Genomic DNA, 24,521 nt, shown 5'->3' on the forward strand with positions numbered 1-24,521 from the left:
CATTCACACTCATGTTAAAAATAAATAATAGACAGTAAAAAAATATTTTTTATATATATTATATTTTAAAAATAAATATTTATTATAACAAATTATTCTTCAACATTTATTAAACTACTTTTCAAATTTTTAGAATCTTCAAATTCTTTTGGAATACTCTCTAGTTCTGAATCAATATTTGCTATTTTCGTAGAAAGATAAATTGATTCTTGAAATCTTTTTTGTGCAGTCTTCAAGCTTTGGGGCACTAAAACACCAAACCATCGAATAGGATCATAATTATCATTACCATTCTCGTTACTTTTCATACTGATATCAAAGTGCGGAGTTGCAATTGATTGATTCGTATTCTCCTCATTGAATATTGTTTCCAAATTAAATAATGAATTTATCGTAGAGTCCTGAGGTACTTGAAGTATTCCTACACTTTCTTTCCCACGTATATATCGAGCTTTTGCTAATTCTATATGTCCATCTCGCATTTGATTTTCTAATTGTAGTGTCAATACGATTTTTTCGTCCATCAATTCTAATGAACGTAGAAAAAGACTATCCAATTTTTCACAAACATCATCAATAGTTGTCGTCATTTTCTAAGTTTATTATTTAATAATTAATTATTTTATAATTTTTATTAACATTTAAATAATACAATTAAACTATTCTATCATTAATATTAGGTTATACTTACATCTATTTAAATATTAAAAATGTTCAATTCAAATGCAAAGTAAATAATATCTCTTTCATTTATTTTTCAATTTCGTGATTTAGATTTTCTTTATTAATATTTATTAATTTAAATATTATTAAATTTATAAAATAGTTTTACAATTATCAGTGTGTTTACAAATATGTACAAAAAAATCATGTGACATATTTACTTGACATATATATAACTTTGCGCGCGCATATAAAATTATTTTTTGTGTTTGTCCATAATAGAACACATAAGATCACTCGGATATGTTTTTCTCATTCTCATATCAGTAAAAGTTTAATACATTTTTGGAATTTATTGTCTCATTATAAAAAATAATAACAATCATAATATTTAAATTTACATGACAGCTTATTGATCATGATGTGAAAGCAGAAAAGTAAAAAATACAGTATCAACTGAGAGCACCTGGAATACACGTCTATGAAGAGTAGAGGTATCAACTACTGGTTAATAGAAATTCATAAAAATGGGCACCAAGTACACCATCATCGCGTACTCCTGCTGCGTTATCTTTATAATTATCAACGACAAAAATTATAATAGTCTTTTTTTTATATATTTAAACAATTACGATAAGCAGATAAGAATCATACCATAAACTCGCTGTTTTTTGTTATATTCGTTAACTGTAATCGAAATATATTGTCCTTGGGCTACTAACTGTTGTTACACAGTTAGAAGCTTGACAACCGGTTAGGCTTCAAACTGTGTAACCGAGTTCTAGGCTTAAGGAGTGGTCGAGCTGGGCAGACCAACTCATAGAGCCTTCGGTTTATAGTTAATCTATATATTATACCAAAAGCAGAATGAAAAAATTCTGTGTACAGATGTTCTTGATGTCTGTAGTGGATGTTCACCTTGAACCGAGGGTGTTTATGTTACTCGAGGGAAGATGTAGGATCTACCGAAATCCAATGGCTATGGGTTTATCAGCCCAATAATCATATCGCTAGTAAGTCTCTGTACGAACTCTTCCGGACTAGTCATAGACTTGTTGCAAACCGTTCGTGTAAATGGTTATAACCATAGATAGTCTGCCGTAAAACAAAAATGTGTTAATTGAGAATGCGCTGATAGCAAGCAGCAACTAATACCTTTAAATCATTTTCATTGAGAAAACTTATTATTTCCTCAATACAAGCTATTGGTAATTGATAAAAAATTTCATCAAAACCATACTCATCAATTTTATCAATAAATATATTCCTTCTTACTCCTCTAGAAAAATTTCCATAAATAATACCGCCATATATTGGAAACTTTAACTCATATTCATTTGATTCAAAAAAATTTACAATAGTTTTATTTTTCGCATACAATGCTAAATATCTATTATTCTTTGTGAAGATGTCATACAAAGAAATACTACCACATATTTTTTCAGACTTCAAATTTTCTATTTCTAGTTTACATTCACTTTCGTAATTATCAATATTATTATTATCGTAATAATCAATAGCTGATTGATAATTTTTTTCACTTACATAAAAACCAGCAAGTTTCATTTTTAAAATGTGTTGATTCAAAACTTCAATAATTTCTTCATTTATAAATGCGTCTTTAGTTGAATCATAACTATCAAAACTATCATAGTTATTATAACTTACAAATTGACTACAAAGAGCCGGAAAATTGGCGTCATCAAGTGGTGTATGACCGTTTTCCCACTCAATATTAATACCAGCACCCATATCTAATAAAGTTTCTGTCGCTATTATTTGTCTTGCTTGAGTAGCGATATGGAGAGCTGTTCTTCCGTATTGATCTTTTAAATTAATGTCTGCACCATGTTTGAGTAAACTTAAAATAATTTCAGCATAATTATAGCGAGCAGCCAAATGTAAAAGAGGTGTACCCCAATTGTCTGTTGAATCAGGATCTAAGTAATATTTTTCATGTGTTAAAATCTGTTCGACAATTATCAAATACCCATACTTAACAGAATAATTCAAAATTGTTTGACCATTTTCATTTTTAGAAGACAATTTAGCTCTGTGATCTAATAATACTTTTACAATATTCCCATGATTTTTTTCAGCAGCTATAAAAATTGGTATTAATTCATTTTTAGTTTTAGCATTTATATTAGCATCTCGATCAAGTAAAATTTTAACAATTTCTTCATTTCCTAATTCAGCAGCTAAATGAAGAGGCGTGTAACCATCATACCAAAATGATTTACATACAAAATTTATGTTAGATCCATTTTCTAGTAAATATTTAACAATTTCTGTAGACTGTAAATCAATGGCTCGAAAGAGAGGGGGTACACCATTCATTGCTTCAGCATTAACATTAGCTTGTTTGTTTAACAGTAATTTAATCATTTTTAAACATAATTTATTAGTTGCAATGTAAAGAGGTGTTTCTTGATGATTTGTAAGAGCATTTATATCGGCTCCGAAATTTATAAGCAATTCAGTTATTTTTAGATTTTTCTTTTCAATTGCTATATGAAGTGATGTTTTACCGTATTGATTTTTAGCATTTACATCAGCTTCTTTATTCAAAAGCATTTCAATTATTTCATAATTAGTATTTGTAACCGCCCAATGAAGTGGCGAATTAGTTAATTTTTTAGATGAATAATTAACTTGAAAATTTTTTGATAACAGTAATTTGACTATATTTGTTTGATTATTTTTAACAGCATTAAGAAGCAATATATATTGAAATGGATAAGCTTGACAGTGAGTTAGATCGACACTGTCAATCATTTCATTAATTCTGTCAAATTGTCCCAATCGAATCGCTGATATTAAATTGTATCCTGACGTCATACCATCAACTACTATTAAATGAATTATTTTATTTACAATAAATATTTATTTGAATAATTATTTAATTAATTAAATATAGTAAATATCTATATACTTTAAATGCGTTTTGATTACTTACTTATTTTTAAGAAACTTGAGTAAATTTAGGATAATTAAAAAATAATAAGCAATGACCAACTTTATTTTGTTTAACAACGATCTATTAATGTCATAAAAAAAATAATGTACAGCATTTTTAAGAGCGCATGCTTTGAAAATATCAGCTGATACTGAAGAGGAGAAAAGTCAATACCGCATAAATTTAAAAGAAATGATATTTTAAAAAACATGAAGAAGTTTTATTTTATAAGCAACAATATTTCGAATAAATTGATACGAGGTTTAATTAATTTTATACAATTTTATTTTTTTATTTCTACAACATGAAAATATATATACAAAATGAAGATATATAGCTAAAAAAATAAAACTTGTAAAAAACCGGCTAATGTTGATTACATTTAAAAAAAAAAGAAAAAAACAAGAATTATGAAAATTGTATTACAAATGAAATATAAATTATACAATTAATTTCTTTAGATTCGAAATTTTTCACAATGATAATTATTATTTTTTTTCTTTTTGTCATTGTTAACAATATAAACATGAAGAGAAAGAAATTTTCCTATCGAAGAACTATAATCGTAACTATTAATTTTTTCGTCGATCGTTTTAATCAATAATAATAATTAGTTAAAGATGAATCATAATTCATATGATTTGTTTTATAAATTTTTTATCTATATATTACTTATATTTGATGAAAAATTGTTATGTGTATAATTATTATTTACGAACTATTGATCGTAGGTGAAATTTGCTGACTATTAATGCACGTGAATATTTTGTCAAATAGTTAACAATAGATGTATGCCCATTTTTCATAGCTATGTCAATGAATTCCTCTATATATTCACGTTCATAAAATTCTTGGCTGACAGGATCTCGAGCTAAAAAGATTATACTATTATCTAATGGTATTGGAACGACCTTTTCCGGTACTAGCTCCGAATAATTTTTATTTCCATCAACGACATTACCTAGCAGTAATTTAAGTAAAGCTTCAGTGTTCTTTGCAATAGCTAACTTAAGTAATGGGTACCTCCATAATAAAGTAAGAGAGTATATGATATTTTTCTTATTATCAACACGAGCTCCTTGAGTTAGAAGAAGTTCAGCAACTAATGGATTGTAATGAAGAATAGCTACAGAAAGCGCAGTAAATTCGTGAGAAGATCCAGATTTTTTGTGAATATTCGCACCTGCATTGAGAAGCAATGTAACTATATTGATATTACCAGTTTTACAAGCTAATTGTAATGGAGTATATCCATATTCATGTGATGTCAAACATGTAGCCTCGAAATCCGCGCCATGTCCTAGAAGAGTATCAACTATGCACTGATGCTGATATTTAATGGCCAGATGAAGAGGCGTTTGACCCAATTTCGATATAACATTTAAATTAGCTGTGCGAGCTAAAAGTAAATTAGCCATATTGGTATAACCATTTCGACAAGCTACATGTAACGGAGTGTATCCCTTTGCGCTTCCTGAATTATTGGTAACATTGATATCAGCACCCCAATTTATAAGCTGTTGAACAATCTCAAAATGGTTTGCTTCGACTGCATGATAAAGTGCATTTCTTTGATTTGTATCTTTGGCATGTATATTCGCTTGGTTTCGTTTAAGAAAAAATAGAATTTCGATAAGACCCAATTTACATGCAAGCATGAATGGCGTCAATCCTTCGTCTATTCCGAAAGTACACTTGTATTCAATATTGGCGCCGTACTGGCAAAGAATCTCAACAATTTCTAACTTATTATCTTCAATAGCTGCATAAAGAAGTGATTGTTTTTCTTTTAAATGGTAATTAACATCAATATTTTTATTTAAAAACATTCTTACGATATCTAAATATCCATTTTCGATGGCAATATCCAGTGGTATTTTGTAGCGATTATTTAAAATATTTAGATTAAAGTTACATCTCAATAATAACTCGATAACTTTAATACTCCTACTTTGAACAGCAATATGTAGTAAAGTATCACCTTTTTCATTTTGTAGTGTATTCATATGAATACCATGACTCATCAAATACATTTGGATACATTTAAAATCATCACGTGATGCAGCAGTTAGAAGTTTGATAACTTCGTCAATACTCAATATTTTCTGCTCAAGACTTTTTTCTACTATTGAATGATCGATTGTAAAATCTAAAGTAATTCTATTATTTGATTCATTTGAGTTTAATAAAAGTGATTCTTTTAAAATACTTGCAGCATTTAAATCTTTACGAACTGATGCTAAAAAATTTTTAATATATCATTTAATTTTTTTGAATTATTAATTTATTTCAACAATAAAAGAATGTATCACATTACTTACCTTTTATCTTCACTTTGTTTTCTTTATTTTCTTTATTATTCATATTTGAGATATTCGATAAAAATTTTTATAAATAATTTCGTTAAAAAATGTGCTTGTGTTAATTAATATTAATTAATAATTGATCGTAAGTTTGCAAGTCGGTCGTGATCTTGAAGAAGAATTGACTTTCTAACTTTTACTATGACTCGTTGCCACCAAGAAGTAATGAATCACTAATCAAACTAAAATAAGCGATCATTTTTATAAGTAAACATAGACTCTGATTGGTTTTCATAAATTATCAAAAATATTCATATAGCGCTGCGTCAATGATGTAGATTCCTTTTTTCTTCATAATTCAAAAATTATTGATGAATTAATTTTCGCTTACGAAAGTACATTGAATAAAAATAACTAAGTTAATTTTATTTTGAAAATAATCATGTAAGAAATTTGTCAAAATAAGCTGATAAAATATTTTTATTTATAGAAATTCACCCCAAAAATTTCAACAAATATAAAAAATAGAAGATGCAAATGACTAAGCAGACTAAATAAATCGATCATTTTCATAAGTAAACATTGATTGCCTTAGAAATAAATAATGATCCTGAAATTGACAGACAGGAAAATTAAAAAAACTATAGGTGCAATTTTTTCAAATATTTTGTTTTTTTATAGTTTATCGTTTTGAAAGATAATCCAAAAATTATTAGACGTCGGCTTACTTCAGGATCATAATAAATATTATGGGAGAGAATACTCGTCAGGACCATGGAGAAGAAGGATATAAATCGTCTGCCGTAATCAGCAATGATGAATAGAAAACCACTGATTGCTTACCTAACAGTCATCAATAAATTTCATATCTCAGCTCCAACTAATTAAAAATTCTGATTTAATTTTATGAAAACAACAAAACTTCGAATTGTTATAAAATAAAATAAATTGAATGAGAGTATTTGAATAGGAAGTAGCTTATAAGCTTAAAAAATATTTAAAAGTTTACATATTTCAATATAAATAAACATGCTGTGGTAACTTTTCTCTTCACTATGAAGAATGAAGCTTAGATTAATTAATAATAAGGTATTTTAAATATCTTCTCAATCTCTGGGACCATTTTTTCTTGTTTCTTCATCATCAGAATTATCTTCTTCCTCTTCTAAATTACTACTATTTTTTCGCGCTATACGATTTTGTAAATCATATGTAATTCTTGCGATTCTCGTCGCTGCTTTAAATTTTATAGTCATTTTTTGTTTTTCCATTTTTGACTTCCACTGTAATAAAATAATTATAATTATAATTATCTGTATGACAATAAAATTAATACATACCTTTTCATCTCTAGATGGCAATTCTCCGAGATAATGTTTCATATCGGATTTTTGTGGATCAGCAATAGCCAAAACAGATAAACATCCATCTACTGTACCCAATACAATACTTTTGCCATCATACGTACTATCAACGGCGCTTAATTCAGCTGGCACACGATAATTGGCAATCATTTCACAATCAGATGATCTAAATAACAATTAAATAATTTATATAATAGTGTATGCGCAGTTTAAAAATTAACAATTTGATCGACTTACCGGAAGACTCTAATTGTTTTTCTACCACTATGATAGTAGAATACATATTCATCTGTTCTATTGAACATTGATATTACTGTAAAAACACCTTCGGCTACTTTTGGTATATATGTTTTAACTGTTGTTCCTTTTTTTAACTCAACAAGCTCCAAACCACCTCTTTTATTCATTGGAGTGATTGAAAAAAAATGTAATAATTAATTATGTAACTAATTAATATATTAATACTCATTTAATTGATATTATTACCTGCTAGGAGCATAAAGAGTATACTTTCCATCTTTACTAATGTTACCACTCCATCGTGGAATAGATCGAATAACTTTTTTTTTATTTATATCCATAATTATACCTTTGTCAGAACCAATAATACCAATAAATTGTGCTTTATTTGGCATTGGTACAACATTATTAATATCCTTAAAACCTGGTAATTTAATAGGAATTCTATTTATTAAAGTTCCTACATTTGCATTATAAACTAATATACAATCTCTTGTTGATTTTTCAGCAGCTGGTACAATAAAATTTGCACCATCTGATGTTGTTGCTACTTTTCGAAAAGGTGTTCCAGTATGACACCGAACAGGATACTCAAAAGTAAATAAAATAGTTCCATCTGCAGTAATATATATTTTATAAATTTTATATGGAAAACTTATCGTGTCCGAATAATAATTATAATTATAGATAAATTGCAGAAAGAAGGACAGACAAACATATTTTTATCATATTATTAAATAGGCGATAAAATTTGAATAATTAAGTTGCTGGTGAAGTTACTATGAAAGTGACGAAACTTTCAACATTTATTAATTGAAATTCTAATGTTTGTCTGTCCTTCTTCCTGCGATTTATCTATAATTTTTTTATAAAATCTATAATTATTATTTAAAAATAAAATTTATTGTGGAAGACATTAAATACCTGGAATACTTCGCATAATAAGCGTTGCAGTAGTTTTCATACATTCAATACCAACTGGATTATTAGGTCTAGAAATAGCAATAAATTTAATACCACTATTGGAATCTAACGTTTGTTGTTGAATTAATGATAGTTGACGAACATCTAATTGTTCTTTTTTATATAGAACTTGTTCAGTAACTCTATTCCACACAAGTACATTACCCGATTCAATAGATATAATATATTTTCCATCGTGTGTTATTGCAGCGTGAGTAACAATTGCACCAAGTGGACTGTCTGCTAATTTAGATACTAATTTACCTGATTGTATATTCCATACACCAACACAACTTCGTGTTACAGTTACAGCTAAATTACAATTTTCTGCTAAACATATTGAATCAATTTGTAATTCGTGTCTATCAATAACGTGAACTTGTTCAAAAATATTATCAATATTCCAAACTTTAACAGTTCTATCAATACTAGAAGTTATAACACAATTCCAATTCCCAATAGTTAAAGCCTCTAGTTGAATTATTCGTGCAAAATGAGCATCAAGTGTTTTCAAAAGTTCACATGTTTTTAAACTCCAAACATAAAGATTTTTTCTTACACCAGCAACTGCATAATTTCTCTCACTACTACCATTTTCAATATTACTATCACCACTGCTACCACTTACCATTACAGAATTTGAACAAAGCATTCGAGTACTAATATTTCTGATACCATGAGGTAATGTAAGTACAGCAGGATTATGTTTTGTTGCACAAGTTTTATCATCCATGTCAGATGATATTAATGACAGCCACCAAACAATAAAACCATTACCGGTAGTTGCCAATAATGTTTCTTCATCTCGGTCAATTTTTAATTGCAATATATATTCTGTATTATCGTTATAAGCTCGTGGTAAATCATACTGTCGTTTCCAACAGCAACTGCATGAATTATCGGTAATTTCGATAGTGTATTTAGTTACACGATAATCATCTTTCGTAGTACATGCATAAAATGTTTTTTTGTCTTTTGTTAATACCATCGCACTGTGAAATTCAAGAGGATTCGCAATCACTTCAGATTCATTTTTATCGGATTCAAAATGCTGTTGATGATTATCACAGTTATTATTGCCATTGTTTTTCTCATTATTATAAAAAATTAGCATTGATGGTTCATCTAACTTGCCGGACCAAAATACAATCCTATAATCCGTCAAGTCGGTGTACTCAACAACTGTACAAATAAAAATTTATAATTCACATTTTTATTAATTGGAAAGCATCATTTTGAAGGGTAAACTTACGTAAAATTTTCCATTTATTATAGTCTATTTGTGGTGTAGTAGTAGTGTGTCTTGAAAGTAAATTTCCACGTAAATCAAATCTACACCATTCATGTGTACCATAAATAAAAGCATACTGATTCATTAAATAAACTCCACATACTGCATTATCATCACTTTCATCATTTACCAGTGGGTTATTTACAATAACAAATTCACTAGTGAGTGTGTTTAAAATAACAATTTGATTGTTACTTGTAAAAGCTGCAGCGTATCGATTATCTGGACTAAGAACAAGCTGTTGCATTACTCCTTCAATACCTGGATTTACATCTCGAGTCATATCACTTGTACTTAAATCCCATGTTATAAATCTATTTGATATTGATACCACGTAACGATAATCGGACGTTAGACAAAATCCGAATACGGCAAATTGATGACCTTCCAGAGAATACTAGAATTTTTTTACGTAAAAATATTTTATAAATGTAACGAGCATTATTAAGTAAAATAATTAAATATAATATAATATACTTTTAGGGGACCACCAGGTGTATGGAGGCAGTGATAAAGAGGCATAAGAGAACAATCTTTTATACCGTCATTATCACAGGCACGTAATAACATGCGTACATTATTATTATTTTCTATTTCTGGAAGTAATCTACCTACTAATTGAGGTGCTAGCATATTGGGATGATTACCCAAAATAGCTCCTCCTAATCGCAATGCATCTGCTACGAGCATCAATTCCCTGAATAGAAATAAAAATAGTATCAATAATAATAATTACAATTATAATTAATGTCTATAATGTGATAGTTACCTCACTAAATTTTGATCTTCTATATTATTACAAGCATCTTCAAAATCTGACAGTACTGATTGAAGAGGACAAGAACTAAGTTTAGCATGCAACCATTCATAATTAAATAAAACATTTTCAAATAAATCTTTAAAACGTCTCGCACGAACAAGATGATATGGCAATTCACCAAATTTACGTAAATTGTAACGTGATAATTTTCCTTCTTTTGAATAAAAAGCTAATGGTTGTTCTGGTACTTTTCTATCAGCTACACCCTCTTTGTCTTGTAAATTAAATCGATGACGTTGAATTTCTGTATACTTAAAAGGTTTTGGTATACCACCACCCCAAATTCCAAGATAATAATCAGCAATCATTGAATGAAAATACATAGCCATATTCATATTTTTAAAATATCTTTCTTTTGCAGCATCACGGAATTGTCTGTGATACCAATTTAATACACTTACACCATCAGCTTCACGTTCACTTAGATAGTTCGGTAAATCATTACGTATACGTGTCCATAAAAGTGGTGGTATTCTACGTACTGGTGGTAGATGATACTGATAAACATCATCAAGTACTTTATCATCAAGTGAAATTAAATCTTCTAATTCTGATTCAGATAAACCAGATTTTGCGGCTGTAATGTATGCTAAAGCATGAAAAACTAAAATTTTTCCATGCTGTTTTTCAATTCTCTCAAACAGCATCATAATACTGTCCATTACAGTATTTGCTAGATGAGTATCCGCCGGTTTAGTGTAACTACGCCATCGGCATATTTCAGCAAATACAAGTTTTACAAATATCGGCAAAGAACAATTTGAAATTGCATTTGCCACAAGTCGCCATTGGTAGTTATTTAAGTCTCTATGAGCTTTTTTCATCCACATTCTATTTATTTTAAAAACATCAAAAATTTTTACTAGTTTTTAAAAATAATAAATAATATGTATATACATACTTAATAACATCCATTGCTAATTCTTCGCCAAGTGCAGTAACTTCAATAAAACTTTCTTCAGTATCTATCATGCGACGTAAAAGATGATAATCTCGTGAAATTATTGGATTTGATTCCTCTGATGCACATGAAAGAATCATCTAGCGTGTTTAAAATAAATTACTAAACTTATAACTAATTTATACCTAAGTATCTATTCATAAATTTATTTATTTATTTAAATGTAAAACATAAATTGGAAATATATAGTTGTACCTTGCAATAATGAGGTAACCGAGTGGGAAGCCACGATAATTTATTTCCCTGCATTCCTGTCAATTGATCTACACTGTCAAGAAATAAAAGTATCGGTTGATTGGTTGAAGCAAAAGTCAATAAATGCTTAAAGTGTGCGGTCAGTGGAACCAGATCATCAGGTATTTCATCAAAAGGTAGCATAAAATTATATGATATCTACAAATATGCATAACATTAGATAAAAAAAAATATAACAAAAAATATATTTTAAATTTCCATAAAGGGGGGAAGGGAGTCCGAAATACAAAAAAAAGAGGATATTTTTGTGATTTTTTTTTCTTTTTTCAGAGTACTTTCTTTATTAAAATTCTTAAAATTTGTGACATTATTATAAGCATCATTCCAAGATTATTCTGCCAAATTTTCATAAAAAATATTGGAAAAGAAGCCAGTGGTAGTGAGAAGAACCGAATCACCTCAAAAAAAAAAAGCCGCCATGCTGTAGGCAGGATAACTCAATGAGTTGAGATGAAATGACTGCTTCATCTGAAATAAAAAAACCAAAAAGATTTCTTTAGTACATAATTTTATCTTAGATTTGAACAAAGGATTTTTTTTTCAATAACTACTTATTTTTAATTAAACAAACGGATTAATTTTTGGCAAAAATCAGAGTTTTTTGATTGCACCTTTACCAAAAATTCAAAAATTAATATTTATTTATTCCTTCGTTCAAATCCAAGATAAAGTTATGTACTAAAAAAATCTTTTTGGTTTTTTGATTTCAGATGAGGCTGTCATGATTTATCCTGCCTACGGCATAGAGACTTTTTTTTTAAGTGGCTCGGTTCTCCCCATTACCACTGGCACATTTTTGAATATTTTTTTATAAAAATTTAGCAAAATATTCTGGAAATGTTGCTTAATAATGTCTCAAATTTTAAGAATATTAAAAAAAAAGATACTCTGAAAAAAAAATCACGAAAGTATGCTTTTTTTTTATATCTCAGACCCCTTTCCCCCTTAATTGTTATTATAAAAGTATGCGGGTAATGTTACCTGTTGACAAATTGAAATAAGAGTTGGAGTAAGAGCACTACTATCAGGAGTAGTGCCTAAATATCTGATGATATTGATAGATTTTTTACCCATAAGCCAAACAGTACTGCTCAACCCTGCTGCTTTTGCTAACAATGAAGTCTTTCCACAACCTCCTTCACCATAAAGTACTAAAGGCTTATCACTTTCTCCTAACATGTAATCTTTTATTTTTTCAAGTGAATCTTCTCGGCCGTAAAACACTCTAACGGAATTATTACAAGCATGTAAATGCTGCAATAGTTCTGTTATTATTTGTCCTTGTGCAGAGCTATCTTCTTTTCTCATTGCTCGATCTACGAGTTTAATCATGTTCCGATAAAAGTGAGTAATAAAATGTTGAAGATACTCTGAATGAGTTTCGGGATCTAATCCTTCTCGACCGATCCACTCTACCGTGTATCTATATAATTGTTAAATTTAATTGTGTTTAATAATATATAAAAAATTATCTTTAAAAGATAAAAAGAAAAACATTTATAACTTACCTCTGCAAATTACAACTCTCGATTTTATTTGGTAGCCTTTCATCTCGCAAATCAGCGAGTAATTTTGATGCTTCATTATCTAAGCTTCTGTTTAATATATCAATAAAAAGACCTGCTTTACGCAAATTTTGTAAATTTATATTGTTTATATAACGAACGTAGGCCAAACAATGATTTTTAGTATTTTTAACATTTAAAATTCCGTTGATTACTTCTCTTTCAGTAACTACGAAAATTAATAAAATTATTTTAGTAAAAATTATTATTAATTATAAATGAATAATATTTTATGATTTTTTTTGTTATTAATAGATATTACCAGACATAAAATAATTATGCATTGTATCTTTATCAAATTTTCCTGAGTTATAAAGCGATTGAGCACCTTTTCGAAATAACTTTTGCATTTTGACCATCGTATCCCACCATGCTGCTTGATCTTCTTGCTGAAGTTTTGGAATTCTCTAAAAATTTATAAAAAAAAATGATGATTACTATTATGCTGTACTTCAAAATCCACTCAGATATTTATAAGTTTATAATATTTTTGTGTATACTTTATTATTAAAATTTTTAAGAATCGAAGAAATAGGTTGCAAAATACTAGTAGGCGGTACTGCATTACTATCTTTCTTGTACCACGTTTCAAAAACTTCGACATCCGTACCTTGACTTTCCAAATCAGCTTTTATCATATCTAATTCTGAACTCAAAACGTATGTTGGAATCGGACGATACCCATACTTTTGTCCTAAAAAAACCTAGACGTACATACATAAAAAATTATAAATTTATATTTTATAATTATAATATTTATACTAAATTAAAGATATTGACAACAAAGTTTGGGCCCATTGAAAGCCGTTGGCAATTTTCAATTTCTCTCATACAGAGTTCTGTGGTCATGTGGTCATCAGTTGCTTCATCACGGACACCCCATCTCATATCAACTACCTTAATATGTAAAAATATTTCATTAGTAATCATAGATATAAGGTAAAAGACCCAGTACCTGATCAAGGAACTAGTACCCGATCATTCATGCATTTTTATATCTATATTTACTAAATATATATACAAATACATGGAATGATCGGATAGTATATCTTTTACCTTACATCGAAAAATGTATTTTTTATATTTCTCTATTTTTTAATTAATATAAAATTAACAAAAGGGCTCAATACTGGTATGAATAGCAATCAGATACTTTTCCCTCTTTCAAATAACAATGCGCCTTATCGTAATGCCGCATAAATACCTGAAATTCAAGTCCATGTTTTTCACGGCAATAATCTTTTAATTTAGGATAACATTGAGCCATCAATGTATTTCTCTCCATTGTTGTATCTATTGAATATGAAATATAATAAATATAAAATTTTTAATTTTTTTACATATTTATTTAAGTTATTAAAATTAAAAATACCTACCTGTAAATGTAGAGCTCGTAAAAATACGTACTATTTTAGAACTCACAGGCGGTAAACTTTTAAGTGAACCAGAAAAAATTGAATCTATAACTTTTTCATCCATTTTTTAATTTTTGTTTACAAAGCCAATACTTGACGTTTTAAACTTATCTTTTTAAAAACAGAATGAAGAATACATTTGTAACGATATTTTATTTTACTGGTTGCCAAGGTAATATCCGATTATTTTTGCGCAGGTGATTATCATGACCTTCAAAACTTAACAATATTATTGATTTAACAATACTTCCAATAATAAATTACTGCGCAACATATAGTTACAAGTGAATGATTATATTCTTTACCATAATTTTATAAAAACACGAAATGATCCATGCAAACTCATAATTTGTGATTATAATAATATTTATTTTTAAAAAATTACAATAATGTCTGCGATACAATAGTATTTTGAAAGTTACACTAAGTAGCTTATCTTTACAAAAGCTCATAACTTATCTTTAAAAAATCTAATGAAATATTTATGGAATTTTACATTTATTAGTTTCATTTAATAAAAATTTAATATCATTTATCTTAAAAATAGTGTTCTCTAAATCTAATAAAATTTTAGCAATATTACTGTGCCCATTTCGTACAGCGAGAGAAAATGCAGTTAAACCAAATTTATTTTCAATATTAACATCCGCTCCTCTATTTAACAGTAACTTTGCTATTTCTTCATTACCCTTTTCACAAGCTAATAGCAATGCCGTGTAATAATTATCATCAAATGTGTAAAAGAAAGAATTAACATCAGCTCCATGATTCAGAAGAGTAACGACGGTATGTACATGTCCTTCTTGGACAGCGACATGAAGAGGAGTTTTATTAAATTCATCTTTTATATCGACATCAGCACCTTTATTTAATAATAATTGAACCATTATGTAATCACCATTTTTACAAGCATGATGTAATGGCGTTTGATGACTGATTAACCAACTAGACGAATACGTTGAATTAATGTCTACTCCTCGATCGACAAGAATCTTTACAATTTGGTAGTATCTTTTATCGATTGCTGAGTACAATAGATCATTGTAACCAAATACTTTTTCAATCACATTATTAAAACATTTAGATAAAAGTTGTATGGCTATTTTAATAAATCCTCCATTTATTGTATAATATAGTAACATGGTGTAATCATTATTACTGATATTTACCTCGATGGTATTATTAAGAATTAATTCGATTATTTCCATGTTTCTTTTCATAATAGCCAATTCAAGGGGTGTTTTACCACATTGATTCTTGATATCAATATTTACTTTTTTAGCCAAAAGAATTTCAATTAAATCGTAGTTATCATATAAAATAGCTAAATGAAGTGGAGTGTTGTGAAGTTTTTTATAATTGCAACTGCAATTAACCATAACGTTTTTGTTTATCAATAATTTTATTATAGCTTCATGTTGACTGTTGATGGCATGACAAAGTAAGAAATATCCAGATAACGATAATGATGGATTATAAAAATCAATGGAATTAATAAGCTCTTCTACTTTCTCCAAATTACCTTTTCGTAAAGCCGAAACAATACTATAATTATTACTATTAAATTTATCCATAGTCAATGACGTCATGCAAATACTTAAATATTTTATCAACTTTACTTTATAATATAAATTAATGAGATAATTATTAAATCATAAAGAAATTTAGTCTTAATTATTCCATAATTAAGTATGAATCACATATTTACTGCCATTTTTTAATGATTTTTTTTTGTAATTGACGTTTTTAGTTCATAATGAATTAACAGATGGTGTTGAAATATACATCTTGTTTGTTTGGGGCCCAGAGTCATTGTTCAAAATGATACTAAACTTAGCCGACGTCTAAATAATTTTTTTTCAAAACGGTAAATCATAAAAAAAAAAAAAATATTTGAAAAAATTTCACTTATAGTTTGTTTAATTTTCCACATGTGCAAATTTTTTTTTTTTTTTTTTTTTTTTTTCTTGTAAACAATATGTTGAAAAAAAATTAAAAAGTTTTTAATTGTCTGCTAACTTCAGAGTCATTTGTTCAAATATGACATTCGTTCGATTTCAATGCAAAATATTCGATCTGCGACAATCTCGTTAAAAAAAAATATCGATGAATAAACAATGTATAAAACTTGAAGTTTGTAATAGTACAAATTCACGAAACAAAATATTATCGAAAAAAAATGGTCTTAAAGTTATCAGACAATTAACAATTTTGGAATTTTTTATTCAACAAATCGATTAAAAAAAATAAAAACTAAAAATATGCACATGTAGAAAATTTGAAAAGCTACAGATGCAATTCTTTTATGTGTTTTTTTTTTTTATAATTTATCATTAAAAAAAAAAATAAAAAAATTATTAGACGTCGTCTAACTTCAGTATCAAAAAAATTATAAAATGTAAAATACATCGAAACACCATTTATAGAAAATAATTATTATAGAATAATAAATATTTGAACTGAAATAAATAAAAACAATCATTATCATCGAAACATGAAGTTTATATTGTTCTACTACCTATTTATCCAACGGTAATTGGTAATGCACAATATAAATAATCTGTAGGTAATAGAACTATATGTTTCGATAACAATGATTATTTGTATTCATTTTATTTAAATTATTTATTATTCTGTAACTAATTATTTTCTTTAAATGGTATTTTGATGTGTTTTACATTTTATTATTCTTTTCGATAATATTTCGTTTCGTTAATTTGTACTGTTACAAACTTTTAGTTTTATACTTTTAGTTTATTCATCGATATTTTTTTCAACGAGATTGTCTACTCGACAACTTGTCGAATATCGAATATCTTGCATTAAACGAATGTCTTTTGGATAATGGCTCTGGCCCGTTTGTTTTATGATGGCTTGAAAAAATTAGTTTTAAATTTATTGTGTGACCATCTAATTATATTTAAAACTTACGAGTAACTTAATTTGTTTCAAGCTAAGGAAAAAATCGAATTCACCTTTGAGATAACAATAAATAGAAATAATTTAATTAAATTTTATATAAATATGCGAATGAATTACAAATATTATGAATTTTTTTTTAATTATCTATTAAAATTTTCAAATCATAATTACTCAAATCCATGAGAATTTTTTCGATACACAAAATAGGTAATTTTGAAAAAATATTTGAAACAGATTTAATACTTTCATCTAATAATAATTTTCTTTGCCGACTCTTCTTAAATTTACTTTTTATAATAAACCCATAGTGGGGAAATAAAATTGTATATTTACGTGATTCTAAAACTTTTATTACCGTTTTATTTTTAGTATAAGGTGTTAATTCATCAATATTTTTATATAAAATATCATAAAAATATAAATTTTTACTAATTTTTTTTACTTTTAATTTTTCGCTCTCAATATTAAATTCATTTTCGATTTTTTTAAACCTGGAATTGTTTTTAACTAATTGTAAATTTATGTCACTTACAAAAATTTTAGCAGTTTTTAATTTAATTATATGTTCTACAAATAATTTAATAAGGTCTTTAGGGTTACCAACGAGACAATCAGGATCATTGTCATAATTAATATGACGATTGAATCGTTGACTGTAAAGCTTCGAACTAAACAAATAATCTTGTGGTAAATATCCTTCGTCGCACCTTACATTCAAATCTGGGCCATAACGTAACAATATTCCAATAACAGGACCAAATCTTTCTTGGCAAGCAATGTGAAGTGGAGTCCTCCCAACTTTGTCTTTGATGTCAATATCTGCACCAAAATCTAATATAGCTTCCATAATTTCAAAATTACCAAATTGTGCGGAAAGGTGAAGTAAAGATTGACCTAATTCATCAACCAAATCAGACGGATTATTGTTTAAAAAATTAAAATAATTAGTTTTAGGATTTACAAGTTTACTAAACTCTGTGTAATGTTTTAAAGTATAATGAACTGTAATCAAGTCTCCATTTTTAACAGCCTCGCGTAACATATTATCAACACTCGATGCATAGTCAGTAAAAATCTGATGCTCTAGTATTGCTTTAATCAAGTTGATATGCCCTGATTGAGTAGCATAAAAAATTGGTAAAGAATGATCGCCATCTTTAACGTTAATCTTAGCACCTTTATTCAAAAGCATTTTAACAACATCTTCATTGCCTTGTTCACATGCTAGATGCAAAGGTGTAAAACCGCTTGTGAATATTTCTAAATCAGGATCTGTAATATAAGTATATACAGCATTTACATCAGCTGAATGGTTTAATAGCTGTTTTACAATAGCAGTGTGTCCATTATCAATGGCTAGATGAATAGGAGTTTCGTCATTCATTCCAATAATATTTACGTCAGCTCCTTTATTTAAAAGTTGTTCAACAATATTCAAATGTCCTTCTTTTGATGCAATATGAAGTGGAGTTAAATAACTGTTATTTCTAACATTAATAGGAGCTTTTTTTTCTAAAAGCATTTCCGATATTTTACTTTTACCATGTTTGACTGCTGTATGAAGTGGAGTATCACCGAATCGATTTTCAGTAATAATATTTACTCCTTTTTCAAGAAGTAATTTAACTAGTTCTTCATTCCCATTTTCAATAGCAAAATGTAGTGGTGAAAATGACCACTGTTGTTTGGGGCATTTATAGCTTACTATTATATCTTTTGATAGTAACAATTTAGCAATTTCAACTTTATTTTTTTTTATAGTATCACGAAGTAAAATATACCAATAAGGCCATGATGGTGGATTAGACAAGCCAACGGAGTTGATTATTTCTCTTACTCGTTCGATTTCACCCAGACGAATTGCAGAAATTAGACTATAACCAGATGGATCATATCCTGACATGTTTGCGATGATATTTTACTTCTGAAATTTTAATTCAGTTAAAATTACATCATCAACATCTATCATTTTCTTTTGCTTTATAATTAACATGAACGATTTAAAAAAATTTTTTTGCTTATATAATGAATACTTGCTTAATTCTCTAAATTAGTTGTAAAAAATGTTCATTTTTAACTAACTGTAAATAGTTTAATAACTAACGAGCAAGTTAAGCCCTTTTTAACGATATGAAATTTAATAACATTAACCAATTCTATCATATAGATATGCCGGAAACAAAATTTTCCATATTCTCTTAGTAATATAGATAATTGTGAGTAATAATTTTAGAGTGGAGAAATTTATCATGGATGTAAAAAAAAAAATATACAGATGACTACATTAATTTATTTGAAGAAAGAAAATTAGTTAGATAATATTAATTTCAAAGCCACACTGATCAAAGAGCTATCAAGTTTGATAAATAAAATTTCTGACATGCTTTATGTTAATTGTTAATTTAGTCCAAAATGTTTTGAGGAAGTTATTGTATTTATAGAAATATTTAAAAAAGCTAGAAATTGACTGTCTAGAGTTATTATATTATTAATGAAATAAATATAAAACTCACGTATTCAATAATTCCAATCTCGCGGATGATAGTTTTCCTGTTTTGTGGTAATTATAAATATCTTTTTTTTGTGTATTGATTAACAGACAATGTAGGATAATTGATCTAACTTTTTTTAGAAGTACCTGTTAATTATTTATGTTAATAAATAATATATAAGATACATGTTTTTGTTTACTGCGTTATATACTTTCTGAGAAATGTATATTGATAAAACACGTGATGTTATTGCGCGAAAATATCGGGGATGGAAAGAGCATTCAAAAATTGTCTAAAGTACGTCACTAAAAAATACTCAATGTACAGATGTGTACCTTACCGAATTATCTATCTAAAATATTTACTGGAAAAGTAAATTCTAATAAGCTAAAGTAATAAAATAAATTATATGAAAGAATAGTGACAGCATTATCAGATGACTAAAATTTGTTTATTTTTAAATAAACAAGTTGAATATTCATATCAAATTTTTTAAAAAATTTATATTTTTTAAAGTCTGGTAGCTTATTTTTAAATAATTCAATTATAGTTATTTATAAAAACTTGAAAATTGTCAGTTTTAATTCTTTAATCGCATTATTTCTCGGAAGAATATTTATAAATTATGTTATATTTTCATTTATTATTTTTGTCTTTACTTTTATTTGAAGGCCTCAAATTACTGTTAATACTTTATTATTTAAATAAACTTAAATAATTACATTTATAGTACGTGTGAAAATAAGTACCCATATATATTTATTATCTTTGTCGAGTATTAAAATACCAAGAAAAAGTTACTTGTGGCACCACGTACTTGGTCATTCAAACAAACGAACAAACTGACACAATCCTAATGATAATCTATTATCTGTACCAGCTGCCAGTTGTGTTTGCACTACAAATAATAAGCAGATTAATTTTAATTACTTCTATCGATTATTATTCTTCATTTTCTTTTAATTGCTTATTTATATAATTTACTAAACATTCGACCACTGTGAGCTTTCTTTACTTACCACAAAATTCTTCGACTTATAGTATTGTAAATGTAATTAATGATTTCAGGAAACTTAAAATATATTATAAATGATAAAATGCATATTTACATTGACTAATTTATTCATCGTTTATTATATAGAAAAAATATCATAATTCAATTCTGATGAACAATGGATCTGTTATTGCGGGGAAAATTATTAAAATATTTTATTAATGTTAAATTATGAACATAGATTATAATTTTTTTTTCTTCTTTTTTGATAGTAATAAACATTATTTGAAACATATATTTTTTTTTTTTTTTTCATAAAATTATTGAACGCAAATTTCAAATCATTTCTAGTCTTATTAAAAAAAAAAAAAAAAAAAAAAAAAAAGTAGTTTTATTTTGAAATTTCTAATTCATTTGTCATTTATATAAGTATACAATATCTTGTTTACTTGAAATATGTTTTTATGATATTTATTTATGTGAAAAATAAATACTTTAAGCTTGTTTTGTATTCTTTATTCGATTTTAAATGCAGATATTATCCTGAAAATTTTTCTTTTATTATTAAAATGAATATGCTATTGGTATTAAAATTCAAATGACAAATCGTTTCTTAAAAATTTTTTTTTTCAGTAATTTATATTAAATCAAGTTTTATAATTGAGATTTATTTATTCTGAAATATTTATTTGAGAAATAATTATCTGTTTAAAATCAAGCTGTGGTCTTTATGAAATTTCTTTTTATAATTGTAAAATTTCTATTATATGTTATTACAAAGCGCTTTCTACTTTTCTTTTAGTATTTTATTTTATTTGTTTCTTTTTTTCATTACTATTCAATTTAATAAATTACTATTAATTCTAATTTAATTTCTAGACTTAAATAATAATATAAGGTAATTAATTGAATTATAAAACATACTTTCAAAAATATTATTTGATTAGGAAATTTTATTTAGTCTTATAAAAATATCTTTTATTTACAAAAAAATGAAAGTTTTTTTTAAATAACAGAATTTTTACGTATGTTTATTAGAAACATATTTATGAACTTGTAAAATAGTTGAAAAATGATATTTATTTTTTACAAAAAATTTATAGTGTATGTTACGAGTTGATACAAAATATTGATAAATTAATAACTTAAAAAAAAAAAAAAAAAAAAAAAAAATGTATATTTTTGCAAGCATTTAAAATTCTTTTACTCGAGTTTGTACAAAATGTTTTTAAATTGATTTGTATGTATATAAAATTAAAAATTAACAATTTAAAAAGTATCGTCATTTTTATACAATCAACTGTAATTTTTCACTTTAGTTTATACAAAAAAAGGAAATTACCACGATTAGGTGAAGGGTGGTACGTATCAAATAATTCAACGACAAGACGGTAATTATCATCCAAAAATTTTCCAATTTGAGGAACCAGATTATCATACATTACCAATAATTTAGGTAACGACGAGTTTGAATAACGATTTTCAATCCAATCCATGGGGTTACTGAAGAATATATCAGCTTGGTCTTGATAATTTTCTTGATTATTCAAATTTGGCTCACATGTTAAAAATTCCATTGGAATGTTCTCATGAACATGACTGTAGAATGGCGTTGAATGACAAGGAGTTAAAAACATCACGTCGACATTTGCTGTACTGTTACTTATTTCATCTCCCAAATAACTCATAATTTGTAACGATGCATATTGATGAATCATAGCAATATAAATTAGCACACTTAAATTCATGAGGTACATAATTACATTAACAACTTTCTTCATTGTTATGCTAACACTCTTTGGATATTCGAAACATGTGCATATGTAGATTAACAATGGTAACAATGGTAAAATAAAACGGTGCTCTTTATGCGGTAACATTGAATATATTGTGATTGTCCATAAGACAATTCCTAGAGTTATTACGGGCTTTGAATTTATCTTTTGAGTCTTAATAATTTGGTATATTGAAATAGGTAAAATAAATATTTTAACGAGTAAAAAGACTGGCAATGCATTTAATAAATACCAATAACTGGGTTCCACTCCGTAGTGACTGGCGACTTCGGTCAAGACATTAATTTTGAAAAATTCCCACGGAGTTATCACAAATTTGCCATAGTAGTAGCTGTCTATTGCAGTTGCAATGGTAAAAGTACACAATCCGATGAGTACATAATCTCTTATGAGCTGTAAAATGGTCTTGTTGCTGGTGTAGATATGATATAAGCACAAAGGAGCCCACATAATAGCTGCTGTAGGTCTGATGAAACACATGAATCCAACTAACCAGAGATACTGTGATCCATATTTCCGTTCATTGTCCCACGGGAATACTGATAAAGTTATCATCGTCAAACAAGTTTCCATGGTATTGGTAAGTGTCCTGGAAGCACAATAAATCCAGAATGGATTCATAAATAGATATAACATTGTAGCATCATTCTTATGCCATAAGTAAAATCGGTATTCAGCATATCCACTCAAAATAGCTTGAAATACTCTCGGTGAATAGATTATCATTGACGGATAGTCCAATTTTATGATGGCAAGCACTTTGTAGATGTTGGAGATGATGAATGGATATATGTAGCTGCGAATATTGTAGTCCCATTCCCACGTGAGATAACCATATCCAAATACTTTATGATGAGCAACTTCCAAAGACTGCCAATATTCGTCAGCGACGTAAAAAGTTCTCACAAGATAAATAGAAAGTAATTTTATAAAAATGAAAAAACCCAGAACAGAAAGTTCAATCGATCTTCCAAAGTTTAACTGCATCTTTGATAATTTTTAATTCAGTAGTCTTGACAGATCCGTTCGCCAGGACAGTCTCGATTGAACTAAAGTTACTAACCGAACTAATATTCATCACTGGCTTGGTTGCCAGGTGATTAAATTTTATTTAATCCTAAAATCCTTCTTGGAAATTCGATCACATTTTAACTTTTAACAATAGCTTTTATGAATACACTAAAGGTTATAATCCTTTGTTTACATGTCCAATGATAATACTACTGGCCTGGACTGAAGATTATTGAATCGACAAATGTTGCCAACATTTGTTCCCGCCAAAACAATATTTTTGTAACTGTGGCAACAATTATTAGCGGGTATTTTTAAGTTCTTTAAAAGTAAAGTGTAAAACTTATTAATTTATAACAATTAATATATTAATGAGTTTATAAGACTGCAACAAACTTTATCAAATAATTTTTAAACTTTAAATTCTATTTTAACCTTATTATCTTGTAGATGAAAAAAAAATTATTAAGAATAAATAGAAATAAAATTAAAGAATTAAATTTTTTT

General features: G+C 27.3%; 7 protein-coding genes across 8 annotated transcripts; all 7 read right to left on the reverse strand.

Annotated features, from left to right (window-relative positions):
• Positions 1–43: 43 nt before the first annotated feature.
• Positions 44–1,390, reverse strand: LOC103573926 (coiled-coil domain-containing protein 115). Of its 2 annotated transcripts, XM_053741192.1 has the most exons (3): positions 1,318–1,390; positions 692–1,234; positions 44–593 (listed from the first exon to the last, which is right to left on the reverse strand). In XM_053741192.1, exon 3 carries the CDS (start codon positions 588–590, stop codon positions 93–95), a length of 498 nt encoding a protein of 165 aa, XP_053597167.1. In that variant the 5' UTR covers positions 591–593; positions 692–1,234; positions 1,318–1,390; the 3' UTR covers positions 44–92. The 2 variants fall into 2 exon arrangements, with proteins under 2 accessions (XP_053597167.1, XP_008551436.1); XM_008553214.3 differs by having other exon boundaries at positions 692–1,375.
• A 161-nt stretch (positions 1,391–1,551) lies between these two features.
• Positions 1,552–3,707, reverse strand: LOC128668377 (putative ankyrin repeat protein RF_0381). Its single transcript, XM_053741194.1, has 2 exons — positions 3,623–3,707; positions 1,552–3,515 (listed from the first exon to the last, which is right to left on the reverse strand). Exon 2 carries the CDS (start codon positions 3,502–3,504, stop codon positions 1,780–1,782), a length of 1,725 nt encoding a protein of 574 aa, XP_053597169.1. The 5' UTR covers positions 3,505–3,515; positions 3,623–3,707; the 3' UTR covers positions 1,552–1,779.
• Positions 3,708–3,990: 283 nt separating this feature from the next.
• Positions 3,991–6,173, reverse strand: LOC103573959 (putative ankyrin repeat protein RF_0381). Its single transcript, XM_014443581.2, has 2 exons — positions 5,944–6,173; positions 3,991–5,861 (listed from the first exon to the last, which is right to left on the reverse strand). Exons 1-2 carry the CDS (start codon positions 5,984–5,986, stop codon positions 4,330–4,332), a joined length of 1,575 nt encoding a protein of 524 aa, XP_014299067.2. The 5' UTR covers positions 5,987–6,173; the 3' UTR covers positions 3,991–4,329.
• Positions 6,174–6,898: 725 nt separating this feature from the next.
• On the reverse strand, positions 6,899–15,261 carry LOC103573929 (NACHT and WD repeat domain-containing protein 2). The gene is made up of 18 exons (XM_008553216.2): positions 15,105–15,261; positions 14,761–15,018; positions 14,589–14,677; positions 14,165–14,281; positions 13,885–14,088; positions 13,647–13,791; positions 13,328–13,553; positions 12,801–13,242; positions 11,760–11,957; positions 11,505–11,644; positions 10,553–11,434; positions 10,261–10,480; positions 9,745–10,180; positions 8,454–9,674; positions 7,776–8,145; positions 7,527–7,685; positions 7,266–7,455; positions 6,899–7,208 (listed from the first exon to the last, which is right to left on the reverse strand). The coding sequence occupies exons 2-18, from the start codon at positions 14,861–14,863 to the stop codon at positions 7,032–7,034; spliced, it is 5,319 nt and encodes a 1,772-aa protein (XP_008551438.1). The 5' UTR covers positions 14,864–15,018; positions 15,105–15,261; the 3' UTR covers positions 6,899–7,031.
• LOC128668480 (putative ankyrin repeat protein RF_0381) lies at positions 15,238–16,373 on the reverse strand. Its single transcript, XM_053741563.1, has 2 exons — positions 15,383–16,373; positions 15,238–15,269 (listed from the first exon to the last, which is right to left on the reverse strand). The coding sequence occupies exons 1-2, from the start codon at positions 16,371–16,373 to the stop codon at positions 15,238–15,240; spliced, it is 1,023 nt and encodes a 340-aa protein (XP_053597538.1).
• Positions 16,374–18,184: 1,811 nt separating this feature from the next.
• Positions 18,185–21,105, reverse strand: LOC103573960 (putative ankyrin repeat protein RF_0381; the record flags this gene model as incomplete). The annotated part of the gene is made up of 2 exons (XM_053741195.1): positions 21,031–21,105; positions 18,185–19,645 (listed from the first exon to the last, which is right to left on the reverse strand). A coding segment is annotated over exon 2 (1,440 nt), but the record flags the coding sequence as incomplete, so codon positions are not given.
• A 1,033-nt stretch (positions 21,106–22,138) lies between these two features.
• Positions 22,139–24,209, reverse strand: LOC103573930 (GPI mannosyltransferase 3). The gene has a single exon (XM_008553217.3). It carries the CDS (start codon positions 23,988–23,990, stop codon positions 22,518–22,520), a length of 1,473 nt encoding a protein of 490 aa, XP_008551439.1. The 5' UTR covers positions 23,991–24,209; the 3' UTR covers positions 22,139–22,517.
• Positions 24,210–24,521: the final 312 nt, after the last annotated feature.

This window comes from Microplitis demolitor, chromosome 8 (assembly GCF_026212275.2).
Source record: "Microplitis demolitor isolate Queensland-Clemson2020A chromosome 8, iyMicDemo2.1a, whole genome shotgun sequence".
NCBI classification, from domain to species: Eukaryota; Metazoa; Arthropoda; class Insecta; order Hymenoptera; family Braconidae; genus Microplitis; species Microplitis demolitor.

Excerpts from the sequence above, each read along its gene's own strand:
- LOC103573926 (XM_053741192.1), bottom strand. The coding sequence starts at position 590 with ATGACGACAACTATTGATGATGTTTGTGAAAAATTGGATAGTCTTTTT.
- LOC128668377 (XM_053741194.1), bottom strand. The coding sequence starts at position 3,504 with ATGACGTCAGGATACAATTTAATATCAGCGATTCGATTGGGACAATTT.
- LOC103573959 (XM_014443581.2), bottom strand. The coding sequence starts at position 5,986 with ATGAATAATAAAGAAAATAAAGAAAACAAAGTGAAGATAAAAG. Across the intron at positions 5,862-5,943 it reads AAACAAAGTGAAGATAAAAG|CATCAGTTCGTAAAGATTTA; the intron begins GTAAGTAATGTG and ends AAAATTTTTTAG.
- LOC103573929 (XM_008553216.2), bottom strand. The coding sequence starts at position 14,863 with ATGGATGAAAAAGTTATAGATTCAATTTTTTCTGGTTCACTTAAAAGT. Across the intron at positions 14,282-14,588 it reads AACATGGACTTGAATTTCAG|GTAGTTGATATGAGATGGGG; the intron begins GTATTTATGCGG and ends TTACATATTAAG. Across the intron at positions 13,554-13,646 it reads GCATAATTATTTTATGTCTG|TTACTGAAAGAGAAGTAATC; the intron begins GTAATATCTATT and ends TAATTTTCGTAG.
- LOC128668480 (XM_053741563.1), bottom strand. The coding sequence starts at position 16,373 with ATGGATAAATTTAATAGTAATAATTATAGTATTGTTTCGGCTTTACGA. Across the intron at positions 15,270-15,382 it reads CGCTGTACGAAATGGGCACA|ATTTTTTAAAGATAAGTTAT; the intron begins GTAATATTGCTA and ends ATATTTCATTAG.
- LOC103573930 (XM_008553217.3), bottom strand. The coding sequence starts at position 23,990 with ATGCAGTTAAACTTTGGAAGATCGATTGAACTTTCTGTTCTGGGTTTT.